At 42.4% G+C, this 25,022-nt stretch overlaps 1 protein-coding gene across 2 annotated transcripts in view; it reads right to left on the bottom strand.

Moving 5' to 3' along the window:
* The window catches only part of LOC138491964 (cytochrome P450 2J4-like), a 971,726-nt gene that overhangs the window by 389,626 nt on the left and 557,078 nt on the right, over positions 1-25,022 (bottom strand). For both annotated transcript variants that reach the window (XM_069618853.1, XM_069618852.1), the window contains one exon: positions 18,604-18,745. In XM_069618853.1, the coding sequence (XP_069474954.1) occupies positions 18,604-18,745 (142 nt within the window). The remainder of the gene's footprint in view (positions 1-18,603; positions 18,746-25,022) is intronic.

Genomic DNA, 25,022 nt, shown 5'->3' with positions numbered 1-25,022 from the left:
CCACTACAGTTGACATTGGCTGCTATTTCTTCCAAAAATACATAACGTGTTTCCTACGTACGCTGGTCACCTAAGCCTATCATAAGTGCATACACTGAATAAACAACCCTACAGTAACCTACCCTATAATCTGCACAATCACAACAATGCAACTTCATGCATGCATCAATACATCTAACATAAATGTCCTAACTGCTACAACATTTGGCTCCTTGCTTTCCACTGGCACTGGCACCGTGTAGGCCATTAGATCATTTTCATTTTCATGAACACCATTTCCAAGAAATGTATGCAACCCATATTTCACTGAAGCGCATACTTCAAAGCTCCCCAGCCATATTGCAACCACTGCCTTACTGCTTAACTTTTTAAACTTCTGTTTCCCTTTTGTATTGTGTAAAGGAAACACCATTTAAAGCCCATAACCGCTTTACAATGTTAGACAAACACTCACACTACCTGCTTTCCTTTCCTGAACAGTAGCCCCAAACAAGGTCATACAGCACAACACCAAACTGCGTACGATGGACCACACACCCACGTCTTCTGAAACAGCGAACACAGTCTGAAAGTACTCACCATTGCCTGTTAACACACTGCACATATAAAAAATAAAAGCCAAAAACGGACTAAAACAAGGATGCCCTCTAGCAGCTACGCTGTACAATCTCTTTACTGCAGACATCGAGACTAATCTACAGTCCGATGCCCTCAACCCCCCAAAGATCGGTAAAAATCATGACATATGCGGATGTTATTATTCTCCTGGACAAGACACCTTCAGGCCTACAAAACAGCCTCAGTCAGCTAAACCTCTACATGAACCTCAATGAACTCACCATCAATACAAAAAAGATGAAAATCATGCAATTGACCAGATCGATCAATAACAATGGAAAAAAACTAAAAATATATCTAAATGACAACCAGCTCGAAAGAAGTAACAACATTCAAATACCTGGGAATCCATATAAATCAATCCAAATCCGAAAAAGAGTGGACTCTGAAATTAGGATCCAATCTCAGTCAAGACAAGGATGTGTGATCCAGCGCAAATTTGCCAAATACTCATTCAAATCGATAACTACATACTATAAACAAAAGGTGATTACAACAATAGTCTATGGAATAGAAGCCATGATAAAAGCAACAGACTATGGCTGGACAAAACTAGAAGTCTTCTTCTGGTGTAAGATCCTGCAGCTGCCATCTTCTTTCCCTATGCCTAGGATCAGACACAAAGTAGCAGTACAGTCCATCAGCTCAATTGTCTTATGGAAACAACTAGACCTATACCGCAAGCTCCTCACCGACGAGAAAACACCGGCAATTCAAATCTTGTAGTCCCATGACGGAGAAATGAATAACACAATCCTCGCTAAGTGGAAAGACAATCTGGAGCAACTTATGAAAACAGAAGAAATTTCACATGAAATGCTCACGCTGCGCCCTCTACATGCAAAAATAAAAATAATGAAATAATGAACTTTTTAAACTTCTGTTTCCCTTTTGTATTGTGTAAGGGAAACACCATTTAAAGCCCATAACCGCCTTACAATGTTAGACAAACGCTCACACTACCTGCTTTCCTTTCCTGAACAGTAGCCCCAAACAAGGTCATACAGCACAACACCAAACTGCGTACAATCGACAACACACCCATGTCTTCTGAAACAGCGAACACAGTCTGAAAGTACTCACCATTGCCTGTTAACACACTGCACATATAACTGGTCCTTACCCACTGTAAAAGCACATTTTATGTATTTTGCCATCTGTGCATTCATGGGACCATTTGTACGGCACCATCATTTCAACTTGTACATTGCACTACCTTCACCGTAATGACACTACCAACATTCGTAAATACATGCTACAATCGAACCACATTGCCGGCTGATTCCTTCCTTTTTTTCCTCCATCATCTCTGGAAATCGAAACCTAACATAACTCTCCTTCAACAGAACATACACTCATTTTATAAAACAGCCTTGAGGGGGAAGCATGTTTAGCTCCAAGTTCAGATATTGTATAGAAATCTAGCAAAAAAAGAAACAGAACTTACACTGCAGTTCCTCTGTCCATGTGCCCCAAACATAGTCTGCAATGATCCCATATGGTATACACTGCAATTTCACACCTACCCAAATAGAAGCATGGAATTTGCTGAAGTTATGTAAGTACAACTTTACATCACATGTGTATTACGATTAACATTTATTAACGTGCTCCTCAGTATGCATATTTAATCATTTTCTCTACCGCTCATTTCCTCTCTCTACATTACACAGACCTGTGTGACGGCAGTAAAATAAACGCTGTTACACTGCCATGTCTCCACCCTTAAATTGCAACTGTCATTGTACTTTCTTTTGCTGCCAGTGACTGTTGCGATGGTGTATGTAGCACACAGACATAGCTAACGGAAGCGATGCACACATTAACACTTCACACACTAACAGTTCCACTCTCTTCCGTTGCCCATCTCAACAAGTACACCAAACAAAGGTAACAGTCTGATGGCTTGCCATCCTGTATATAGCTGGACTTAACAGCGTTCATGATGTTATCGGCTGCAAATGTATGTATGGTCGACTGTACATTATCCATACTTTACGTGTGTAATGCTTATTAATTCGTGTCATGTTGCACTACCTTCCTTCGCTCTCAAAGTACAGGGTATTACGAGAGGTATACCATACTGTACATTAATTGTGGCATCTCAGTATGTGAATGACAACAAGGCAATGAGGTTCACCATATTAAAGTGCAGTCAACTCACGCAACCTCTACTGGTGTGCCAACTGCAAAATGTCCTCCACAACCATGCTGTCACAGTGTGCACCCACAGGAGACATACATATTTCTAACCTTGTACGCTGGAGTTACATATCAGTATAAGAACTGACCCAAAGAAGGCAACATTCTGAAACCTACTTCCGAACAATGTCCACATTGTTACTTCTAAGGCCTGTAGCCACCCATACACGGCAATAGGTGCTTGCCCCATCCAACACAACACGGTACATCGATTACAAAAATCCCTATATCATCTGCAATACACGCACCATCCCCAATAGTCTCTGAAGGTTGTCACAACACATTATATGTTAGTATCTACGTACATGGGCCATGTTGCATACGTTATGCAGTGAAACAATCCTTTCATGTCCCACTTTCTTACTACACTCCCTGAAGCAAAGCTCTGTTCACGTCCACACCACTCCTACCGCAAATGGTGTCTTATCTCACCAATGCTCCATTACGAACTGCACCATGTCCTCCACAGTGATTCTGCAAAGGCGGGAACCTTACGACACTTACATATTTACTACTGTAGTGTATTGCACAAGGTATGCTTATAATAACTTATGCAAATGACCTAAGGCAAAGTGAAAGTACTTATTGTACATATGTCTGCAATCCACATACCAATATCACAGTACTCCCATACATAGCAGCATTGCGTTGCCGGTTTGTTAGCAACAGGCTACTCCTTCGCCATACCCACTGCAAAGCAATACACCCATGCATGGAAACATTTCACCACTTACCTTTTCTGTCCACACGTACATATTGATTCAGTAATGAACGCAATCAAGGCAACTTTATGTTACCTACTTCCAACCAGTGCCCACCCTGTTATGTCCAAGGGCCCTAGCCATGCACACAAGCCAGTATGGGTTTTGCAGGCACAATACAACATAGCACTCGGGCTGCAAATATCCTCATATTGTCTCCAATCCACTCCCCATCCCCAATGGAGTCTCCCTGCACTCACCAAAAAAGGATAGTCACCTCCACAACTGCCCACCAATAAAGTATATGTGAGTACCTGCGTACAAATTCCTTCCATGTGCCAATGTATGACTGCCCTCCCTAAAGCAAGGCTGTGCCCAAGCCCTGGGCTCTTCAGTACATAGGCCTCCGCCCATGCACCCAATTGCCTAGTTTTACTACACACGCACTGGAAGGCAATAGAGGCATGCATGGTAACATTTCCCACTGTGCTTTCCTGCCTAAAAATAGGTATAGCTACACCAACAGACCCAAACAAGGCAACATTCTCACACCTACTTCCAACCAGTGCCCACACTGTTACGGCCAAGGGCCGTAGCCATGCACACAAGAGAGTAGGGCCTTTGCAGGCACAACACAACATAGTACAGTGACTGCAAATATTCTCATATTATCTCCATCATATCCCCATCCCCTATACAGTCTGCCGACACTAACCAACATATGATAGTCCCCTGTGCACCTAACCACCAATGCAGTGTATGACAGTAGCTGCGGGAATGGTCGACATCACAACAGTGTGCTGCCAAACAATCCTTCCATTTCTCCATGTCGTTATGGCCTCCCTTGCAGCAATGATGTGCCCAGACTCGGCCGCATACCTAACCGCTAAGTGCCTCACTGCTCTCCCAAGCATGGAGGCATTACATTGCGAGGGTGGTGCCCAAGCCCTAGGCTCTTTCTACATGCCATGCCCATGCAGTAAAAAGGCTACGCCCTACCCACAACCACTACAAGCCAAGTCAGACAAGCAGGCGAACATTTCGCCACAAACCCACTGCCGCAAAACAACGCAAACGCACTAAGTCAACATAACCACTGGCTGCCATGTGCTACAGCAGAAAACATTGACAATATCTTTGCCTCGCCCTCTTTCACCAAGACGATGCTGCAAATCATGTTTTCCAGCGCCTTTCGGGGAGCCACTATCTTCCGATACATCATGGCAGCATTTCCCAAAATCTTTCATGCACAGCACGCTTCTCCCCAGCTAACCACCGGACGCGTCCAATGTTCGCCAACATCACGGCGTACCGCAGGCCAATGAGACAGAGCGGACCCAGATATCACACATTTTTTGGGACATACATTTCAGTGTTTTGTAAATAAAGTACTGGTCAAATTTCCACCAAACACACAAAAGCACGCTTTCTAACCAAAGCCCCCGCTCCTGCCACGAATTTGGTGAAAATCCGTCCAGCCATTCGGGCTGTAGCCGTGCACAAAGTTTTTCCCCATTCAGTCTATGGGAAAAAATAAATTTGCTACACCCCTTATATCTTTGCACCCCCACCCCACACGAAACCTCACCCACCTTGGCGAAATAAAACCATAGCAGCCCATATACTTTTTTTGCAAAGTTTGGTGAGGATTCGTACAAGGGGAGAGAAGTTATAAGCCGCCGAAAAAGTGCTCTTCCTATGAGTATATATTTATATACACATATATATAGCACACTGGATAAACATCTACAATAAAATCTTCTTTTAGGAGATCATATTGTATATACTGCTGGACATACCTGAAAAAGATTCATTGCTCCATCTGGCCCTGCACGCCTACCCACACAGGCAGTCGCATCTTGGACATTTTTCTTTTTTGAAACCTGACTCAGTGGAACATTTGTGTAAGCCCCTCTGTCACCCTGGTCCTAGCCAGACCACACCTACTTGCATCTAAACTAGCCCGAGTAGTCAAAATCTCTGTCATGCTAAAGCCCAGGCCAATGTGTTTTATTCATTTGAGACCCATAAAGCGAGTTGTAACGATGGCCTGCCAGAAAACATACTCAGCAGTTTGCAGGATAAGATGTCCAGAACACTGGACCACATTGCGATAAATAAGAAGAAACTACTGCAAGAAAGAAAATAATTGATTTCCCACTGCATATGCACTCATGAAAAGAAGTATTCTGCAACTAGAACATGTATGGTGAAAAACTCACTTTCAGGAGGAGAAGTTGAACTGTCAGAGACATTTGTGAGGGTACCATCAACCCATAAGGCTAAGAAAATGTCCTTCTATGTAACCAGTTTCTACAGGCATCAAGTCTTTTGAAATCTTCACAGAAGAATCACCATTCCACCAGAAAGCATCTACCAACGTTGTGTAATGCAATTCAGTAGTCGCGCAACTCCCATCAAGCTTGTCAAACACTGCACCAATCTTCAATCACAACAGGCAATCTTGCAATAGACAGACAACCCCAATGCCTTCATCAAGTTATTCACTGATAAAAATAGACTGAAGAAGGCAACGCATTGAGGGCTTCAACCTCACCTCAGATACACCACTTTTCACAACACCCCATGATCGACTTGCTTCAGAATGAAAACTTTAAAAACAGTCTTATTGTCCTCAAAGCCTCCACCTACAAAAATATAATTCACCCTCATTCGTGTCAAAATCGGTCTCAGGAGAAGTACTCACTATACTACACTTCAGCTCATGAGGCATTTACCCCAATGCATTGACAGTCCAGATTATCCCAGTGCTGACGAAGCGGACCCTCAACCCAGACAGCCTAATCCAACTACCCCATCACACACCTTCCAATTCATAGAGAAAACCTTTGCCATGAAGAAAAGAATTTCAAAACTCAAACCTTCTGGTTTCTGATCTGGACTCAGTACTGAGGCTCTGATCATCTCTGCTGGCACCAGCTGCTCCTGGGTCTGCCTTGGGAAAGAAGACTACACATGGCATATGATATATGCACATGCCCATGTGGAGCTGCAACTTATATGATGACCTCACCAGAAATTACAGGCTTTACCCGGCAGAGGATGGTAGTACTTAGGCTATTGAGGCTGTAGATTTCATATGATGACTATACTTGGCATATAAGACTTAACGTGACGTAAGGAGGTACGGCCTAGCATATGAATGGGCACATGTTATATTCTGACAGTATGTTCACATGTGGGGCTGAAGTAACAATATATCTAAATATTGAATGTGGTGTTTTAACTGGCACAATATCGGAGTAGATGGCTGGATATGTAGATAGCTCCCCTGCTCTACGACAAATCAGCTTGGTGGGCCCTTGGCATATCATGACTATATCCATGGCATATCAAAGCTGCCCTGTAGTTAATAGATGGTTGGCAACTAAAACACAAGCGTGTCTACTGCAGTACTATTTCTCATATTGATCACACTTGTATTGTAGTTTACTTTACTTTTGTAATGACAGTTCCTGGGATGTAATCAGGGCCAGGTCTTGAGACTACAGAGCTCTAGCAAAGAACTAGAGGACTAACATTCCATATTTAATGACAAAATAAAAGAGAGGCAGCCGGTTGTCAGCCTGTTCACAGCTGTGGATGCCATGCTAGTGTATAAGGAGCCATAGACTGTAATGGAAACTGACTGTTTCCCACCTGCATGGTGTCCAGGGCTGACACAATTTCAGGTTGAATGATGGCCCACCATTTCTTCATTAGAACTCTGTGTAAGATACTTACTGTGATACCATTGGCATCAAAGGTCATGTGATGACAGCTCCTGTGATGTCGTCTGTTGTATGAAGTCACTTCCTCTATTCCGGGCCTTTGGCGAATTGACATAACAGAGATCCCAGACTTCAAATCCTACTTGGCCTTCTCTGCTGCTTTTGATACAGATGACGACAAAGCACTCCTCAGTATCCTAGCAACTTTCATGGGTATCAACAAAACTGCCCATTAATGGTTTGTGCCCCACTAAGCAAACAAGCACCACGTTGTCCAGATGGTATCCAAGAGATCACTCGAACATTATGCAACTTCCCAAATCCCACAAAGCTCCAATCTCTCCCATGTCATCTTCAATCCCCACATGGATCCTGCAAAACGTACCAATAAGCAAATGGCATGCAGCCCTTGTTGGAGGTCAACTGTGTCAACGAAATCTGCAGTTAAAGTTTGCTTCTCCATCTTTCAGGCCTCCTTGAAGCTTAACTCCATGATTCATCCTACTCAGAAACCAAGTTATACGCTGTGACAAAATAACTGCAGGAGTACATTGGCCAAAGGGCCTACTCATCCCCACTTCTAAACTAGCAGTGATCCCAATCATAAATTCGAAACAGGCACAGACCGACATGTATACTTCCTTCAGTAATGAGTGACAGGGAGATCGAGGTAGGAACTAAGGCCCACCACTGTTCCTTTCCTTCTGGGTTGCGGAGAGGCCCAGTCCAGTGTCTCCATGCCAAGGTGAGTATTTTCTTCTGCCTTTTTCAAGCAAGAAGGTTTGTAAATAATTGCACGGGTTCTATCAACTCAAGTGGCAGTGTCCTGGGTACCAGTGCCTCAGTTGCAGTAGGCCTTGTCCACATGACACTTTTACCCCAAATGTGCCCTTGGGATGGGCAGGAAGAAGAGATGTTCCCTTGATTGGAGCGTTTTGTCTTCAACTCCATGGCAGAAGACTTTATAATAAGTTCAATCCCCAACCAAGTTCCAGGTGAATCCTTCTTGCTTTGAAGTCCAAAGATGAATCAACTAAGGGGAAGTTCTCCACACCGTAAATAAGCAGAATGCTACAGTGGATTGGTTCAAAGAACGTCTGTTGTCAGGGGTCCTTTACATGCTGCTGTAAAAAGTGTCCCTTGACTTCTGGTGTCATACCCAGAGTGCCTTGCCTGCATGACGTGGTGAGGGTGCATGAAGTTTGGGGAACACCAGCAAAATCTAAAATGGTGGAACTTGTCCCTGGACTAAATCTCTCCTCTGGGATACTGTAACTCCACCTCTTTCTCTGTCTGGGACATGGTTGCATTATGGTTGCATTATGCTTTTGGCCTGGAACATTATGAAAGGGGGGTCTGATTACTTTCAACTCCTATCATTTTCTTGCTAAAAATCAAAAATATTCAGGCTACTTAACCTTGGTAGCAGGCATTCTGTCACATCTCCCCCAGCCGAAAATGGTTGAGCACCCCCCTCTTCTTGTAAGAGTCGGGCGATAATATCTTCTGAGGACCTCTAGCCTAAAGTGTTGCAATCCAGGCTGAGGTGGCATGTCCACATGAAATATATGTTGGGATACATCTTTGGATTCTTCTCAACTGTGGTCCAGTTTCTTTCTCTGACAATCAGCTGCATGCTAAGGTAGGCAATGGAATGATCCTACCCTTCTGAGTTCAGCAGTGGAAAAACTGCTCAAATTCCAGATTTACAGGTGCCTGTCCAGCATATAAATTCATGTCCATAGTTGGGGAACTGTTGGCCTGCACAATTAATCTTTCAGGCACTGTAAAGCTTTTTGGCATGAAGAGGGCCAGTGGCCTTTCTATGGTATCGGGATAGCAACAGACACAAAGTGGTGTAGACTGCCAAAGAGTACTTCTTAGGGGATCCCAACTAAGAGAACTTTTCCTTCCACTCACAAGACCACCCAACTACAGGTAGCGGAATTAAGGGGGTCTCAGTTGCCCCACCTAACATACCAGAACTGTGGCAAGACTGGGAGGATTCCTTAATTTTTACACTAACCTGGGGCATGTAAAATGATCTGACTGTCAGATGTCTCAGCCACCTCTAAGTGACAAGCCAAAATGACAGGAGCCAAGTCTTGTAGAAACCTAATGGGGCCTGGAAAAATAACCAATATCTAGCTGCACACTGCATCTAAATTCTTGAATTCACTGTCTTGGAACAGTACAAGACTCTCACCCTGCACCTGCTCCCCGTTATGAAACATGTCAGGGCTCTTGACCAGCGGCTGCTCCCTACCCTGCTGAGGAAGGCAGACATATCTACTTAAACCGCCGAAACATAAAGACCTTGCTCCTTGATTGATTCACGCATTTGGGCCGTGCTGCATTCAGACTCATACCGGTGCACTACGTAGACCCCTGAGCTATTGAACTATCAATACATAATCGATGTATAACAAGAAGCTTATTAATTTTCAATTGCATACAAGTTAAACAACAGGACTGCCATGCTCTAGCTATATTGTATACAGGATTAACTGTTTGTATTAAGACTTATTGTCTAACTAGTAGTTTCACTTATGTCACATCTGAGACCTGTATTAGCTTCAACGGTTCACATAGGATGTGTTGTTATTTCGTCTATGTGCTCTTGTACAGTTTTTTAGCGTTGTACTTTTCTAATGTCCTATCTGACATATGCATCTAGCATAACTTCATGTGTACAATAATTTGTGTATGTTTTCTTTGCCAGGTCAATCTAATTATACCTAATAAATGTTAATTTGACAAATCTTGGAGAGACAGCACAGTGTGCTTTGTTCTGATAGATACAGAACAACTATAAGGACTTGCAGTTTTACTGAGGTTCAAGAAGTTTAAAATAATATTACTAAATGTTTACACTCATTTGCACATACAATGATTCAGTTCACTGGAACTGATCCGTTGTCTTTCCTGTCAGGACACCCTTGTTGTATTTACCCTACCCTGCTTCTGCAGACCAGCCAGAATTGGACAGTCCCTCTGTTCCTGGCAAATGCAAGCCTAACTTAGCGTTCCAGCTGAGGACAACTCCCCCAGTTCTGACAGGTCCTTAGAGTCTAAAGCTACCTGGTCTTACAGCTGAAGCTCCGGTTCTAGGGCAGTAGCCCACGGTAAGGACTTGCAATCATGTGCTGTTGCAGTAGGCACATCAATGGCCTCTGGGCCCTCTCCAGCAGGACCAGGCACCTCAAAGGACTTCAGATATGTACTGAGGGTTAATGGTGAGACCGGTCACTCACACTTTCCATCAGAAATAGAGTTCAGTGCCTAGGGCCTCAAATGCGTCTTCCCTGGCTGCCTGCAGAGCTCTTGCTGTAGTGAGTCTTTCGATTATGTCTGGATCAGGAAGGTCATTACCTAACATACACTGTACTGAAATAGAATCTTTGACTGCAACTCAGCAAATTGATGTTTTCCACCTCCAACCAAGCTCTATCATGGTCAACGGGTATTGGCTGTGGCAATCAAACCCTCTGACTTGGTGATCGGGCGGTCTATATACTGCCCAGGTTGCACCCATTGTGCCTGACAGATTTCACACTAGCAGCCCTGTCAAACAAGGCAGGAGTCCTTTCCCAATTATGAATGCATTTACAAATATTTGAGTAGTGGCGGGAACTAGAGCCTTCCCTGGAGACCCGATACCATCTCCAAGTATCTAGAAAACATGCAGCCACTTCCTGGCATAGCTGGACTTCATCTAATAGGATGCCCACACTGACCATGTCCTATTCCATGAGACCAGCAGTAGCAATGGTCTGTTTGGGTTTACCCTGGCGGCACAGATCTCCTTTCCAACTTGTCAAGTACCGACACAGTAAATATCATTTAGGTGTTGAGTATATGGGTCCCTCACTGCTAGAGGTATCCGCACTTTGCTTTTCTTTTGGCTGGCAAGCCATGTATCTGGGATTTCCATTCAGGTGTTGGGGCTTTCCTCCAACAGCCAGGCTTCTCTCTCTCTCTTCCTGAACACCGCCTCCCGCTGCCACCTCAAATGGTTCTACAGATGGGCTTCTCTCTCCACAGCAACAAGCGTGCCCTTTGTGCAGGCTACCATTCGTTTTAATGACTTGTTAACATTTAGGTTTTCCGTGTTAGCAGTAAACACAGTCAAAACTTAATATGTATTGATATTTTTATGGTGCTCTTTTGTGAAACTAAGGATACAATTAGTAGTATTGTTCTTTAGACCAACTATAAGTATGATTATATCATATCCTGTTGGATCTATCATGACCATGTGACTACATGACCATATTCACAGTGGTATTTATATGGATATAATGTCTTGTCTTTCTTTTTGAATGGATTAGCCTAACTAGCTAGTAAATGTTGGTGGGGGATACAAGCAAACTTTTTTTACCAAATACCTGCGCACTTTTACAATAGTATATGACACTACATTTAGTATGACAAAAAATAATTAAATTCAATGAATTTCTTGAAAAACAAAGATGAATTTGGTAAGACTGTTAGAATGTCACCCTGCCCATTCTGTAAATTGTGTCCCCCACAACCTGGGGCTGCCCATATGGATAACCTGCCCCCGTCCATACCAACCACAAACATAGATTTTCATATCAGCCCGTAGGTAATGGGTACTTCCGTCCTGCATCCATCAACACCACAAGGTTACACATCTGGCTTCTTGCTATCCAATTTGCACATCCTCCCCCTTTTCTATAGAACACTGCTTTACATTACAGTGCATTACAATTCATTTACTGTAACAGTATTTTCTGTAGTATACGCAATAGTTTGTATTTGCAAACAAATATACAATGGTTGCATCATTAGACCATTAAAGGAAAAAATGTATGAACATTTGAGATGCGTACAAATTCAAGACCAAAGAATTCCAACTTGCAAACCATTGGACAGTTGGATATACAGAATAAGGGATTGCTGAAGTACACGTCTTTGGAAATGACAAAAAACAACCTTTCACACGGGATAGAAGCAGAGAAAGAAAATGAAGACAGCAGGAAGTCAAAAGAGTTTTCTATCTTTGAACCACTGTACGGGGCTCAACAAAGACAATTGAATTCCTTTTTTGCATAAGAAAATTGGTGTCATAATATTGTTCTACATTGTTACATAGATTATCATTCGATAATTTGTTCGACTTACTGTAGTCGACCTAAAGGGGTATTATTTTGTAATGGGGTCCCCATACCCTCTCTATCTACCCCACACTACCTTTGTCCATTAGCCACACCTGCCTACTCCCCTACATCACACACGCAAAGGGACCTCGTAGTAAGGCGTTAAGGGGTTAACGGCGCTGCAACCTTTTACGGCGCCGTTAACCCCTTAACGCCTGGGTCGTAATGACCCCCTATATCCCTTTAAGTACCACAATGACTATGGGCATTTAATCACATTGTTGTGATAAATTCAACCTGTTAGGATATCAACATACGTTTAGTTGTTTTAAACAAAAATAAGACTAAGATTATCTTTAAGAGATCAACATAAAAATATCAATAAATATGAAGTTTCTTTACAATGCTTACTACCAACAAGGAAAGCATATAACTACAACAGGGCCGGGAGGATAGCTCAGGGGCAACGCGTTTGTCTTGGAAGCAGGACAATGCATAGCAACACAGGTTTGAATCCCGGTCTCATGCTTAGAAACTGGTATCCAATATTAAGTGAGTTATAAAAGAAAAATTATAATTATTACATCTACATTAACAAGTCACTAAAACTATCGTATCCATACAATTCTTTGGGAATCATTACAAGTTTGTCGGTCCTGAAATAAGGGTGCCGGTAGCAACATACCGGCACCCTTTCTGGACCGCCAAACTGCAAGTTTGCCGGTAGGGGCACGGAAGTCTCGGCAGGCCTGGCCTGCTGGGAGTTCAGGCTCCTACCGGCAGTGTTTTCACTGAAGCACCGGCATCGTTAGCACCTATGGGACTCCACGGGAATGGGGATTTACTGTACCGCCACCATGATATCCTGATGGTACCGGGATGTCAGGCGTCAGAAACAGTGTTACGGGGTCGGCGGTAGCCAGCCACCTACCGGTGGGTTCTACCGCCGACCTATGCCTTGTGTGGGTGATGATTAAAACACTATTAAGGGAAATAAGATACAGGTTGCTATGGAATTTTATCATTGATTCATTCCAGGATGCCAGCACACTTACAAAAGACTAAATAGTCCCTTGACTATCTCTAGTACCCATAGGAAAACCATAGAGAGTTGATTCGCAACAACTGTCTCAATGCAAGCCATTAGAACTCTGTGGCACAAACAAACTTGGTACTTCTTTGATGTTGTTGAACAAGAAATAAGGGACTTCAAAATAGTGTAAAGCAATCAAAGGACACCCAAAGTTGTTCTATACGAAAATAAGAAAAAGTTTGTCTTTGGTTTCACTATGCATTAAAGGATCATCATAAAATAAAAATGAGTATGACATTTTGTCACTGTGTTTATTAATAACATTGAAAGCATATAAACATGACTCAGATTAGCAGGTCACAGAAACTACCGCATAGAAACAGTATTTGGTCTTGGTTGGATACTGAAAAGAATGCAATAATCAATATGGTATTTTTAAAATTGATCCATTCCAAGATGGCGCCACACTTACAAAAGACTAAATAGTCCTGCATGATTTCTAATACACATTGGCAAACCATAGAGATTTAAGTTACACAAACTGTTTCAACTCAGCACACTTGGTAGTACTTTGATGTTGTTTTCAATAAGGGATTTGAAAATGGCGCTGCATAATGAAAAGACACCAAAATCCTGTGGCTATCTTAGCGCATGGTACCATTCTCCCAACAGGGGGGTATGTTTCACAATTACAAGGTGGAATATATTTGAGAGTTTTTAAACAGGAATATTTTCTGTAAAAGAACCCTGTAAATTGTTACTTTTTTCATGACTGAGAAATTATTGAATGTTCACCATAAAACGTGAGTAACAAAATCACTTGACTGAATTAAAAGTACGACTATACTTCTTATGTAAGAATATGGAACTAGGCAATAAAAAACTAAAGTCAGCAACCAGTACTCTGAAGATCGATCATATTATATGCCTCTCAGAAAATGTTAACATAAATAATTGGTTTCATTAATTGTCCATACAGAAAGAAATTAAAAGTATAATTAACAAACCAGATACAGATGACAATACATTTTTTTAACTTTCAGCAATATATGATGCCATATTAAATGGAAAAAGTAGTACATAAGGTATATAATCTAGTTTATAGATTTACTACCAATTAATTTATATCATCATCTTCACATCAGGAGAATGTCATCTATCCTTAATGGTGGCATAATTCAAAGCACAACATAAGGAAATATACAGAAGATGGTAATTCAAGTAAACAAATAGAAATGTTCTACCATTGACCACTGCTTAAGTGAACAGTTCATGTGATGGCCAGGTGTTTCTGTAATATTAGAGAATGTGTGTAATGCTAGAAGTATTCATGATAAATAGCAAACATGTGAAAATGGGTACATACATTATATTGATATTAGAAATCTGATCAAAAGACCAGAATGCTTTATTTGTTTTTATTCTCACACATTTTCTCATTTACATGTTACTAAAAAAGAATTATGTTACTTTTCTTTGTTCTTCTGTTTTACTTCCTGTCTCTTCATAATCGTTGCTCTCTTCTTCTTATTTTTAAACTGAGCGGTACTACCATGTTTATTGTCTATATATTGATTAGAACAGTATATTGATTTATATTGAAATACTGGCCCTGAAGCACATGCAGATGGCAGGCTTATCTCTTTCCTCTCAGTGTGAAACACGAATCAGCCATTTGCTTTTGCTTTAGTTGTGTTACTAAGGAAACCAAATGTTTTTCTTACCAAGGGAACACTCCACATTAGCAAAATGCATTAAGAAATTATATTATACTGCTTCAATGTAACCATTCAAGAATACATTTAGAAGTTTACAGTTCTAGATCGCATGGGAGAATTCTGAGGTGTTGATCTAACCGTGAGAGAGAGGGAATGTTAAAATAAGGGGAACGGTAGACCTTTGTAAAGATAGATCTAGAGTTGATCTAGATTCAACACAGTAAGGTGAAGTCATTGTTCTCCCTGCATCCATATGATAAACAACTAATGGTGTAATCTATTTATTAATAATAAAAACGTAATTAATTTTCACACAGAGATCCCCTAGTTTCACCTTATGAATTGAACTAGTAAATTCCCTGCAAAGCATGCACTCCATTTGTGCATAGTGCATGGTTTGCAACAATTCTCAAATGCTATGTCCGAAGCTTGGTCTTAGTGTGAATGGCACTTGGTGCACTCTTACTCCTGAAGGTTATACAAAAACTGTTGTTTACTTAAACTGTTTATGATTGGTGGTTGGCGAACACACAGCGAAAGAGGTATGGCCTCAAGGCGTGGATCTGTGAATGGTGATTGGTGTATATCAAATAGCAGAGGTTATGCTATGTGTCTGTTAGCAGAGCCTGGTATACCCTCAATGAAATCAGCCTTGGCAGCTGGCTCACAGAGTTTAGGATTAGTCTAAAGTGTTACAATTGGACTCTACAATCATGGGACTTCTTGGTAACAAATACCTAGGATTTGCCTTTGTTCTTTGCGGTCAGGGATATCTGATGCTCTGGCAGGTAGCGGCAGAGGCAGGGCTAACCCATGCCAATTAATCGAAAGTGCTCACATATGGAAATCTCATTAAAGAGATGCACGTCTAAAGCACATACCTTGCAACATGCTCCATTCCAGAGGATTCCTTGACTGAGATGTCTCTTCAGTTTCTTCCCTGTTATTCCTCCGTCTCCAATGTAAGAATGGTCTGCTCCTCTGCGTGTGCTACTAGTTAAATTTCAGTTCTCATGCTGAAGATCTGAGTCCTCCATAGGTCCGACACCATTGTCCACAGCGTCCGGGTGTTCGCTTCTTCCTTGTACCCCCTTTGTGCTGTCTTCAGCTCTCTTTCCTTGCTTTGCTTGCTACCCTTACTCCCGCTATAATTGAGCTCTGCTTCCTTATCACTGTCTAGTTACTCAAAGTTTTCACCATCTGAGTCTCCCTGTGTTGCCAATATGACTATAGCTTTCATGCCCCAGGGCACACATGGTGTTTAACCGCCGCCAGCCAGAGCATTGTAGGCCAAGCAAAGCAACACCTTGTCCGCCCTGGTGCCGGGGCATGAAAGCTATTCGCACCCCAAGATTTCCCAGAGTGCAGATAGTTTTCTTATTTTTTGTCTGATGGGAGCCGACAAAAATATTGCTGCTGCCATTAAAAAGGAAAAGGGAAATGGTCCCTTTTTGGATGACAGCGGCCATTGAAAACATGTTAAAAAATGTCTGCCGTCATCAGAAAAGGGGCCTAGTCCCTATTCTATTTGAATGGCAGCGGGCCTTTTCTTTTTGCTTTTTTTTTGGTTCCCCTGTGTTGGTTGGTGAAGGCAGAATCGGGCACAGGAAAGGCGGATTCTGATTGGTTAAATCACCTTTCCCAGGTGCGAATTCACCTTCTGTGTGCACTGTCTCAATCCTCTTCTGAAGCAATGACTGTGTTTCGGGTTATTATAGGTGGTATTCTTTTTTGTGCCCACCCCCTACATTAACCTGTTGCATTTGCATGCCAACAACAATCTAACCCGGTCTCATGAAGATCCTAGCTTGCAGATCAGTGGCCCACCCACCGAGAACAAAGTGTTTCCCTGATTGTTCAGGTCCATTTCGACTCTTGGGTACCCTCTGTGTCTTGGAGGGTGGTGATAAGTGTCACAGATGGTGTCAAATGTACAGCACAACTCAGAGACAGTTCAAGTGTTTTTTTTTCATCATTTCTAAGCCAGTCCAACCAAGGGTCGCCTGTCTCTCTCTTGTCTTCTCGTGGACCTCCAACAACCTCGCCCAGACTTCCCTAATCTCCAAGGTGGTCATTAGAGAATGGAAAACCCTGCTATACTAAATCTTACCGGCTAGAAGTGGGGGCCTAAAGGCAATAGCCTCATCTATCGCCCTGCCTCTGAGTGCTTCTCACTAAATCCTAACCTTGGGTCACACAAGAATTATGAGGGCCTCAAAACAGGAAATGGTGCCTTACAGACACCCAGGCTTCACTTGCTTGAATCCCTCTCATGATATCATATTCTTGACCTTGATGCTCCTTCTTTCCTTTCTTCTACTAACCTCCTCCTCCCACTCTGTATTCTCTCTCTCTCGTCTGTCCCTCCACTGTTATTCTGTCTCAAGTCCACTCCTTCCTTATGCTCTTAATGATTCGCCACTCCCCTCTACCCTCCACTGCTCGAAACTCTCCTCTTCTTTACACAACTCTACACTCCACGCCTACTGCTCATGCACTCACTCTCCTTTCACTCTCCCAATCATCTTTCTCATGCACTCCAATGTACTCCCCTACTCTCCCAGTTAGCTTCACTCACTCACTTTTCTAAGTCTACACACACTCTCTCACCCCACGTACAACTGTCTCTCACCAACCAATATCTCACCTTCAACACTCTCTCTGCTAGTCTCCTCCATGCTCCACTCCACCATCTGTCCACTGCCTGGTCTCTTGGTCTGCCACCTCACCCCTGACCTAATCCGAACAACCCACACTCAGCACTTTCACCTCTCCCTTCTATACTGTGCTGTATCCTTCTCATACCCCACCCATTGGCTGGAGTGCTCATATGTCCCCTTGGGCCAATCTCTATTTGGCTTCTCCCCAGGGGCCAGTTTACACAGTTGGGATAGCATAAATAGTCCTTAAGCCCGTCCCAGTCAATGCATTCCTGGCATGCTGTGGTGAGGCGCTGGTACTACAGGTGAGCAGCAAGTTGTTTGTTGTTTTGCTCTTGTCTCATGGCGGCTTTCCTTAGTGACTTTGGAGCATTTCACGATCCCCACTGGAAAGTCTGATAGTTGTAGTTTCGGCACCTCGCTCTCTTGTGGCTTGAATTGTTTGTGCATCATAGACATTTCGGCAAAGTAAAAGAGGGTACACTGGCCAGCACTTTGAAGAGTAGGGATTGGGGTGATAAGGAGTGGTACTCTGCATTTTCAACCAGGTACTTGTGGGAGGAATGAAGATCGGGCCCTTCAGGCTCCCTCACCACTCATCTGGGGCAGGACGGTCTAAGGCCAACATCTCAGAAGGCCTCCTGCCTCACACTGAAAGGGGTCCCCATTCTCCCTCAGCAGGGGGTACTTTTTTGTATCCTTGATTTCGGTGCAAAGTCTGGTGAATTTGGTTTTTATCTTAGAGTTGTGCTTCAAATCAAGTAGAAATAAAACATGCAATCATGTGTGTTTCGTGTTTACCTTCTCAAGCACTTACCCTGAATAACTGGTTGAGTTATCATATAGAGCAATGCCCAGCGAAGGGTAGTTGTGGTGGTCTCAACACCAGCCCCAAACAATTCCACCACAAGGTGTATCATGTTTAACTCGTCAAATGTTGAACTTCCATCATCAGATACCTGAAACAGATGATCAGAGATATGTTCAGAAGATTGAAGCCAATTAAAATAACAGTGTTGTAGTAGGTATAAACCAGCTATAAAGACCTCCAGCATGGGAAGCGATTGATGGAAATACATTAATGTGCAAAGGACTAAGGGGAACAGGTGAAGAAGAATACACTTCTTGACTCTCACCATCTTTTTCATTCTCCGGCACCTCCAGCTCGTGTCTCAGGTTCTTCCCTTAACCTTACTTTCTGCTCTTTTACCACTGATATTCCTATTTCTGCTTTTCCTATCTACTCCCATGGCAACGTTATTTTTTCAAGTGTCCCTCTTTTTCCATCTTTTTTTCCTCTTCTAACTTTTTTCATCATTATCTGCACCTTTTTGATATGTCTACTTTTGTCTCTTTCCTCACACCCTGATTTCTCTGTCTTTCTTCCTAACCCGGTTCATTCTTCACTCCACTCCGGACTTCTCTCTATTGTCAATCTACTCTATTCTTCCAACCCGTTCACCCCATCCCAGAAGCCTCCCCAACCTTGCCGATCCCCTACTCTTATCACTCTCTGCACTTCAATTCATTGTGCAGAAAAGTGGTGGAAAAATCCCTCTTATGCTTCAGACTATGCCACTGTTTCACTTTCCGTTCCTCCTATGAGTCTTTTTTACTTGCTGCTAAATAATGCTACTTCTCTGGTCTTGCTCTTTCCTTTTCTATCCACCCCATGGGTCTGTTTCAACTTCTCGATCGCATTGTAACTCCTTCCTCGATGGAACCTTCTTCATCCTCTTCCCTCACTTCCTGTAACTTTGACAGCTATTGTACCTTTAAAGTATATGTCATATGCTCCATTTGTGCATCTACTCACCTCTAGTTCACCTTTCTTCATCTTCTTCCACTTCTCAACCCTCTCAACTGTTTCACTTCTATCAGACTCCGATACTGCTACGTGCCTAGCTAGGACTCGTCCTTCTGCCTCACCTCATGATCCTCTTCACTCCTCATCTTTTTTTATTATTTTCTTCTCCCCTATTTAACAACTGTGTTCAGTTTTCTTTCCTGCGACTGCTTCCTTTCCTTCAGTTTTCAAACACGCTATCCTTCCTATCTTAAAGATAAAGATAAGTTAACTTTAACCATAGTACTCTTCTCCCCTTTCTCTCTGAAGTTCCTCAGGGTGTGGTCTATGTGCGTGTCTCCTCTTTGTTTCACCAACACTCTCTCCTTTCTCTCTACTAGTCTGAATTTTGACCTAATCACTCCCGTGAAACAGGTCTTCTATATATCTGTAATTTATAGCTCTCTACTCGCTGCTCTAAACAATCATTATTCTTGGTTCTGCTTCATCTGTCTGCTGCCTTTGACTCTATTGATTGCCCTACTCATCTTTCTTTTCATTCATCACTTGTGTTTTCGGGCTCTGACCTCCAGTGCTTACACTCCGTTCTAGACAATCAGAGTTACTCTATTTTCACTCGGGCTGGTAAACGATCCTTCTCTCCTTCTTCACTGACTAGCATTCCCCAGGTTTCTCTGCTTCTCGTTCCCTTTACAACATTCCTCCCTCTGCTCTTATTGCATCTTTGATCTTTCCTGTCACCTCTTTGCCTTCGACCTGATATTATTCTCTTTTTCCTCTTTTTCTAACTCTGCATGCAAAACTGTCCAAATGCCTACTTGCCATTCAGTCCTGGATGCATTCCCATTTCCTCCACCTTACCCCTGCCTAACCGAAGGTACTCTTTTTCAACTCTCTCCCTCCCCCCAACCTCCACCCATGCTATTTCCGCTCATGATCTGGGTCTCACTTTGGCTCATCTCTTTCTTTTTCACTTCACATCTCTAATACTCCTTACACCTTTTGTTTTTATCTTAACATCTCCAGGGCTTGTTCTTTCATTTCTCTTAATGCTATTAAGCTTCTTTTTTCTGCCTTGACTACTATTCTGCTGTCTTAGTCGGACTCAATGTGTCTTATTGTGCCCCTATTTGTTCTGTCTTCAATTCTGCAAGCCGCATTCTTTATTTTCTTTCCTCTCTGACCTCTTTTACTCACACCCTTCTCTCAATCTCTTTGCTCCTATTTTACTCGCCGCTACTTTTCTAGTGTACACATCTTCTCTCTCTGCTCTTCCTCTCTTCCCTGGTCTCTTTCCATCAGCCTTTGTGCTCACTCCACTCAGTCTCAATTTCTTCTCTCTATTACCAAAAAGCATTTTCCCCATTGTGCTTCCTCTCTTTCTCTTTTCTTGCCCCTAAACCTACTTCTATCATCATATGGCCTTTTATTCGACAATTTTGTCATTTGCCAAAAACACATAATATCACAATTGTAATAAAATGAATAAAAGGTAATACAGGGCATAGTGCGATAAATAAGCATCATTGGACATCTTGTTATACCATCATACTATACACAGAGTGATAAGGGTACAAAACAACATTCTAAAAAACAGCTAAAACTATACTTCATAATACACAGCACATAATATAAAACAGTGCATCATGTTGTACATCTAATTTTACAATTATGTTATACAGGAGGTGATTGATTAGTACTGGACAACATTCTAAGGATCATCTCGAGCTGTAATTAATAGTGTTCAATTAGGTATGTAAAAAGAATCCCAGCCAATCCTGATTATAATCCTCCTGTAAAAAATGGTATGAGGAAAAAAAAAACAATGTGCAAGGGAGTTCAAGGGACCATAGCATTTCTACAATAGCTTTGCGGATTAAAGCCTCAGTGCCTTGTATAAGTGGCTGGTGTATTAGGAGGCCAAAGTAGACAATACGACCTTCCAAACTTTATGCCCAATCCCGACACTGTGTGTAAAATATTGCAATAAAGTGTGTTAATAGGTAGCATCATGAAAGTACAAATAGCTGTAAAGTGCATACAAAAATTACATGATTAATGATCTATGATCAGGCAAGTTTGATTCTATTAATCACAGTAATGATAATAACCATATGAAATCAAATGTAGACGCCATTTACAATTATGACATACTAAATCCCAAATCCTCCAGCTTTCATTGCTCTAGCTCTTATGCTATTATGTGCCATGCTTGGTGGATATAGCTTGCTACGAAAAACACTACATTTATATCGTTACTGCAGCCAAGGAGCAGAAGAGCGTCACCTGTACGATGTATGCCATATACATTGCATAATGTCATTAGGTACTTACACCTGGCCACACAGTAATCCTTGCAGAAAAACAGGAAATGATCTATCGATCCCCTGGCTAGTCCGCACACCAAGCATACGTAATTCCCAGTGGGCTCCCACTTTCTAGTGCGATATGCCAAATTCAATTGAGAAAACCAGAACTTCAGGAACAGACTACATGCAAGAGGGGGATTAACAAGATCTAAATATTTCTCAAACTCCAGGGTCAGTTTACTGGTCAGATATGTTACTCCCATAGACAGCCCTCTACAAGTTTTAACCAATTCGGCCTCAGCTGTCTCCTGTGATGTTCTCTTAGCTTTTTCCACATCACCTGGGGTAATAACCGGGGGGTTGTGCCACTTGTCTTCCAGGTTCATTTCCATCAGATATTTTTTAACATGTGTAAACCAAGGTAAAGATCTACCACCCTCATTATCTAACATGTATATCAGTGCCTCGCGATATGTTTTAAGTTTGGGGGTTAGCTATAGCCTAAGCCAGTAAAGTACCAGTCTAAGAATGACATCGCTCTGGATTTACCTTAGGCCCAGTTCTAAATGGACAGGGTAGCCAGGGCAAATTGTTGGCAACCCAAGCAGCCTTTTCGGGAAACCTCTTTTGACCAAGCCCAATTCATAACTGGTTGAATAGCCCCAAATATCAGCCCCATACAGGGCTGCAGATTTGGCCTGAGCTACATACATTCTAAGAACTAGGGAGATGGCGCCCTGACCACGAGTGAGAAAAAATCTCCAAATAGCCCCCCCATATTTTTCCAGTGTCAAACTGGATTTAAGCATCTGTGATGAGCAGTTGCCTTGGTCATTAAATCTTACCCCCAAGGTAATCATAGCATCACACAAATAGAGTTTCACAAACTTTTTAAATTTTGGGCGAAATGTTAATGATTTTGTTTTCCCTATATTGAAGTGGAACTGCGAGCATTTCTCCACAAAAGCTTCAAGTGTTTTACAAGCTCCCTTGCAGATGTAAATAAAAGGGCATCATCTGCGAAAAGGAGTATTGGAACTGCTTCTTTCGCTAGTTTTGGTTGATCCAGACTTTTTGATCTCACATGGTGTATTACCTCATCAATGTATACCAAAAACAGGTGTGGGGCAGGACACATCCTTGCCTCACCCCTCTGGTCACCTTGAATGTTTCAGTTAGTTCACCCCCTAATCCCCAACATACTGAGGCGCTATTGTTAGAGTGGAGTTCTACTATGATTCGCAATAGGTCAGCTGGTACCCCTCTCTTTATCAATATTGACCACAGCAATTTTCGTGCGCAGTCAAAAGCGCTCCTGAGATTGATGAACACAGAGAAAACTTTCATGATCCTCAGGGGCGTATATTTCTGTGTGACCATATGTAAACAGAATGCCCGGTACATGGTACTCGTTTTAGACCGAACCCTTGCCTGGAGGTGATCTACCACATTTTCCTATACCACCCACTCCTGAAGATGCTCATAGACAGTTCTGGTAAATACTTTTTCCATTCCGTCCAGTATGGAAATTGTCCTGAAATTCCCCGGATCTTCTCTCCCACCTTTTTTGTAAATTGGGATTATTGTTGCATTTGGCCAGGAGGGGGGAACCTTATTGGATCTAAGGATTGTATTAAACAAGTGCCATATGGTTAGTCCATCCTTAATTAGATCAATCAGTATTAAGTCCGTTCCGGGGGCTTTTCCCAGCTTCTGGGAGCGGATGGCGTTGTGAACTTCCTGTAGTTCAAATTGAATTGGAACTGGGGCATTCCCTCTATTCTGGTCCTTCAATAAGATGCCCTGGATATCCAATGGAACTCCTGTTCCATAGAGGTTCTGGAAGTGCTTTCTACAGTTGATGGGGCTTATGCTAACGGCCACATCCTTGCCACACCCTTCTTTATTCCCACTATCTTCTAGAACATACAAATATCCCCAGATTGGGAAGCTTCATGCAATTTATCCCATTCTCGTCAGACATAATTATCTTTTTTGGTCTGTATCAAATATCTATACTTTGCCATAAGGCACCTCAATTCCATTCTGTCCAAACCCTGATGGCTTTTTAAACAATTTAGGATGTGAAGCTTGGCTATCTTACAATCCTCGTTGAACCAGATGTTATGTTTTATAGCACGTTTCTTTATACTCTTAGTAGGCTTGGTGACAAAGGGTTGTATAGACAGGACCAGGTCGTCATATACGTAATAGATATCTGCATTGCCAGAATCCAATAATAAGAGCCGTTCCAAATCAGGCAGGACCGACTCGTAGATGTTTGGTCTCACTCACTCCAGGTCAAGATCAAGCAATTTAATTCTTTGTTTAGATTGTCCCTGAATTTGAACAGAATAGCTGGGATTAGTTTGGTGGTTACTTTCATATTTGCCCAGATTAGTTAACGTTAGGGACAGTGGCTTATGATCACGTCCCTGTTTTTCCAGGACCTTGAAATCTTTACCATTGGCCAACAGTTTCATAGATAGGAAAATATAATCTATATGTGAGGTGCTGTTATTCCCTTGGTAGGTAGATTTTGACGGCTGATCTTTTCTAGAGCACCCATTACAGGCCCTTAAACCTAGAGAAGAAGAGCAGCAGCACAACCAACGGCCTTCGGATGGACCCTTCCCGTCAAAGGTGATTCCAGGGAAGGGATATCCCATACCTCGTCATGATCATCCCAAGCCCCCTCCAGATCTGGAAGGTGCTTGATTTGCTGTTTCAAGTCCCCAGCAAGTATGGTTCGATGTTTCGAATCCTCATGTATTTCTCTTGTTTCTACAAGATCCTGTGCTAGTTCAATCACATGGTTCGTCAATTTATTTGTAACCCGGTTATACACATTCAACATAGATATTGATTGAATACCCAATAGACTAAGGACCATGTACTAGACATCAGGGGAACTAGACTCAGTGTTGGAAATTTGCCAATCAAGGCTAGTGCTGATCCACATTACCAACCCGCTGAAGGGCCTACCCTTAGGCCCCTTGGTAACTGGGACCTGGAATACCTCATAGCCGTAAAATATAATCGAACCCAGTTACCAGGTTTCCTAGAAGCATACCACATCATATCCCTGAATGAAGATACACCAGTCGGAATCTATCAAGT

This window comes from Ambystoma mexicanum, chromosome 10, assembly GCF_040938575.1.
Source record: "Ambystoma mexicanum isolate Mex_15411 chromosome 10, UKY_AmexF1_1, whole genome shotgun sequence".
NCBI lineage: Eukaryota > Metazoa > Chordata > Amphibia > Caudata > Ambystomatidae > Ambystoma > Ambystoma mexicanum.
This window is presented reverse-complemented; position numbering and strand designations above follow the sequence as displayed.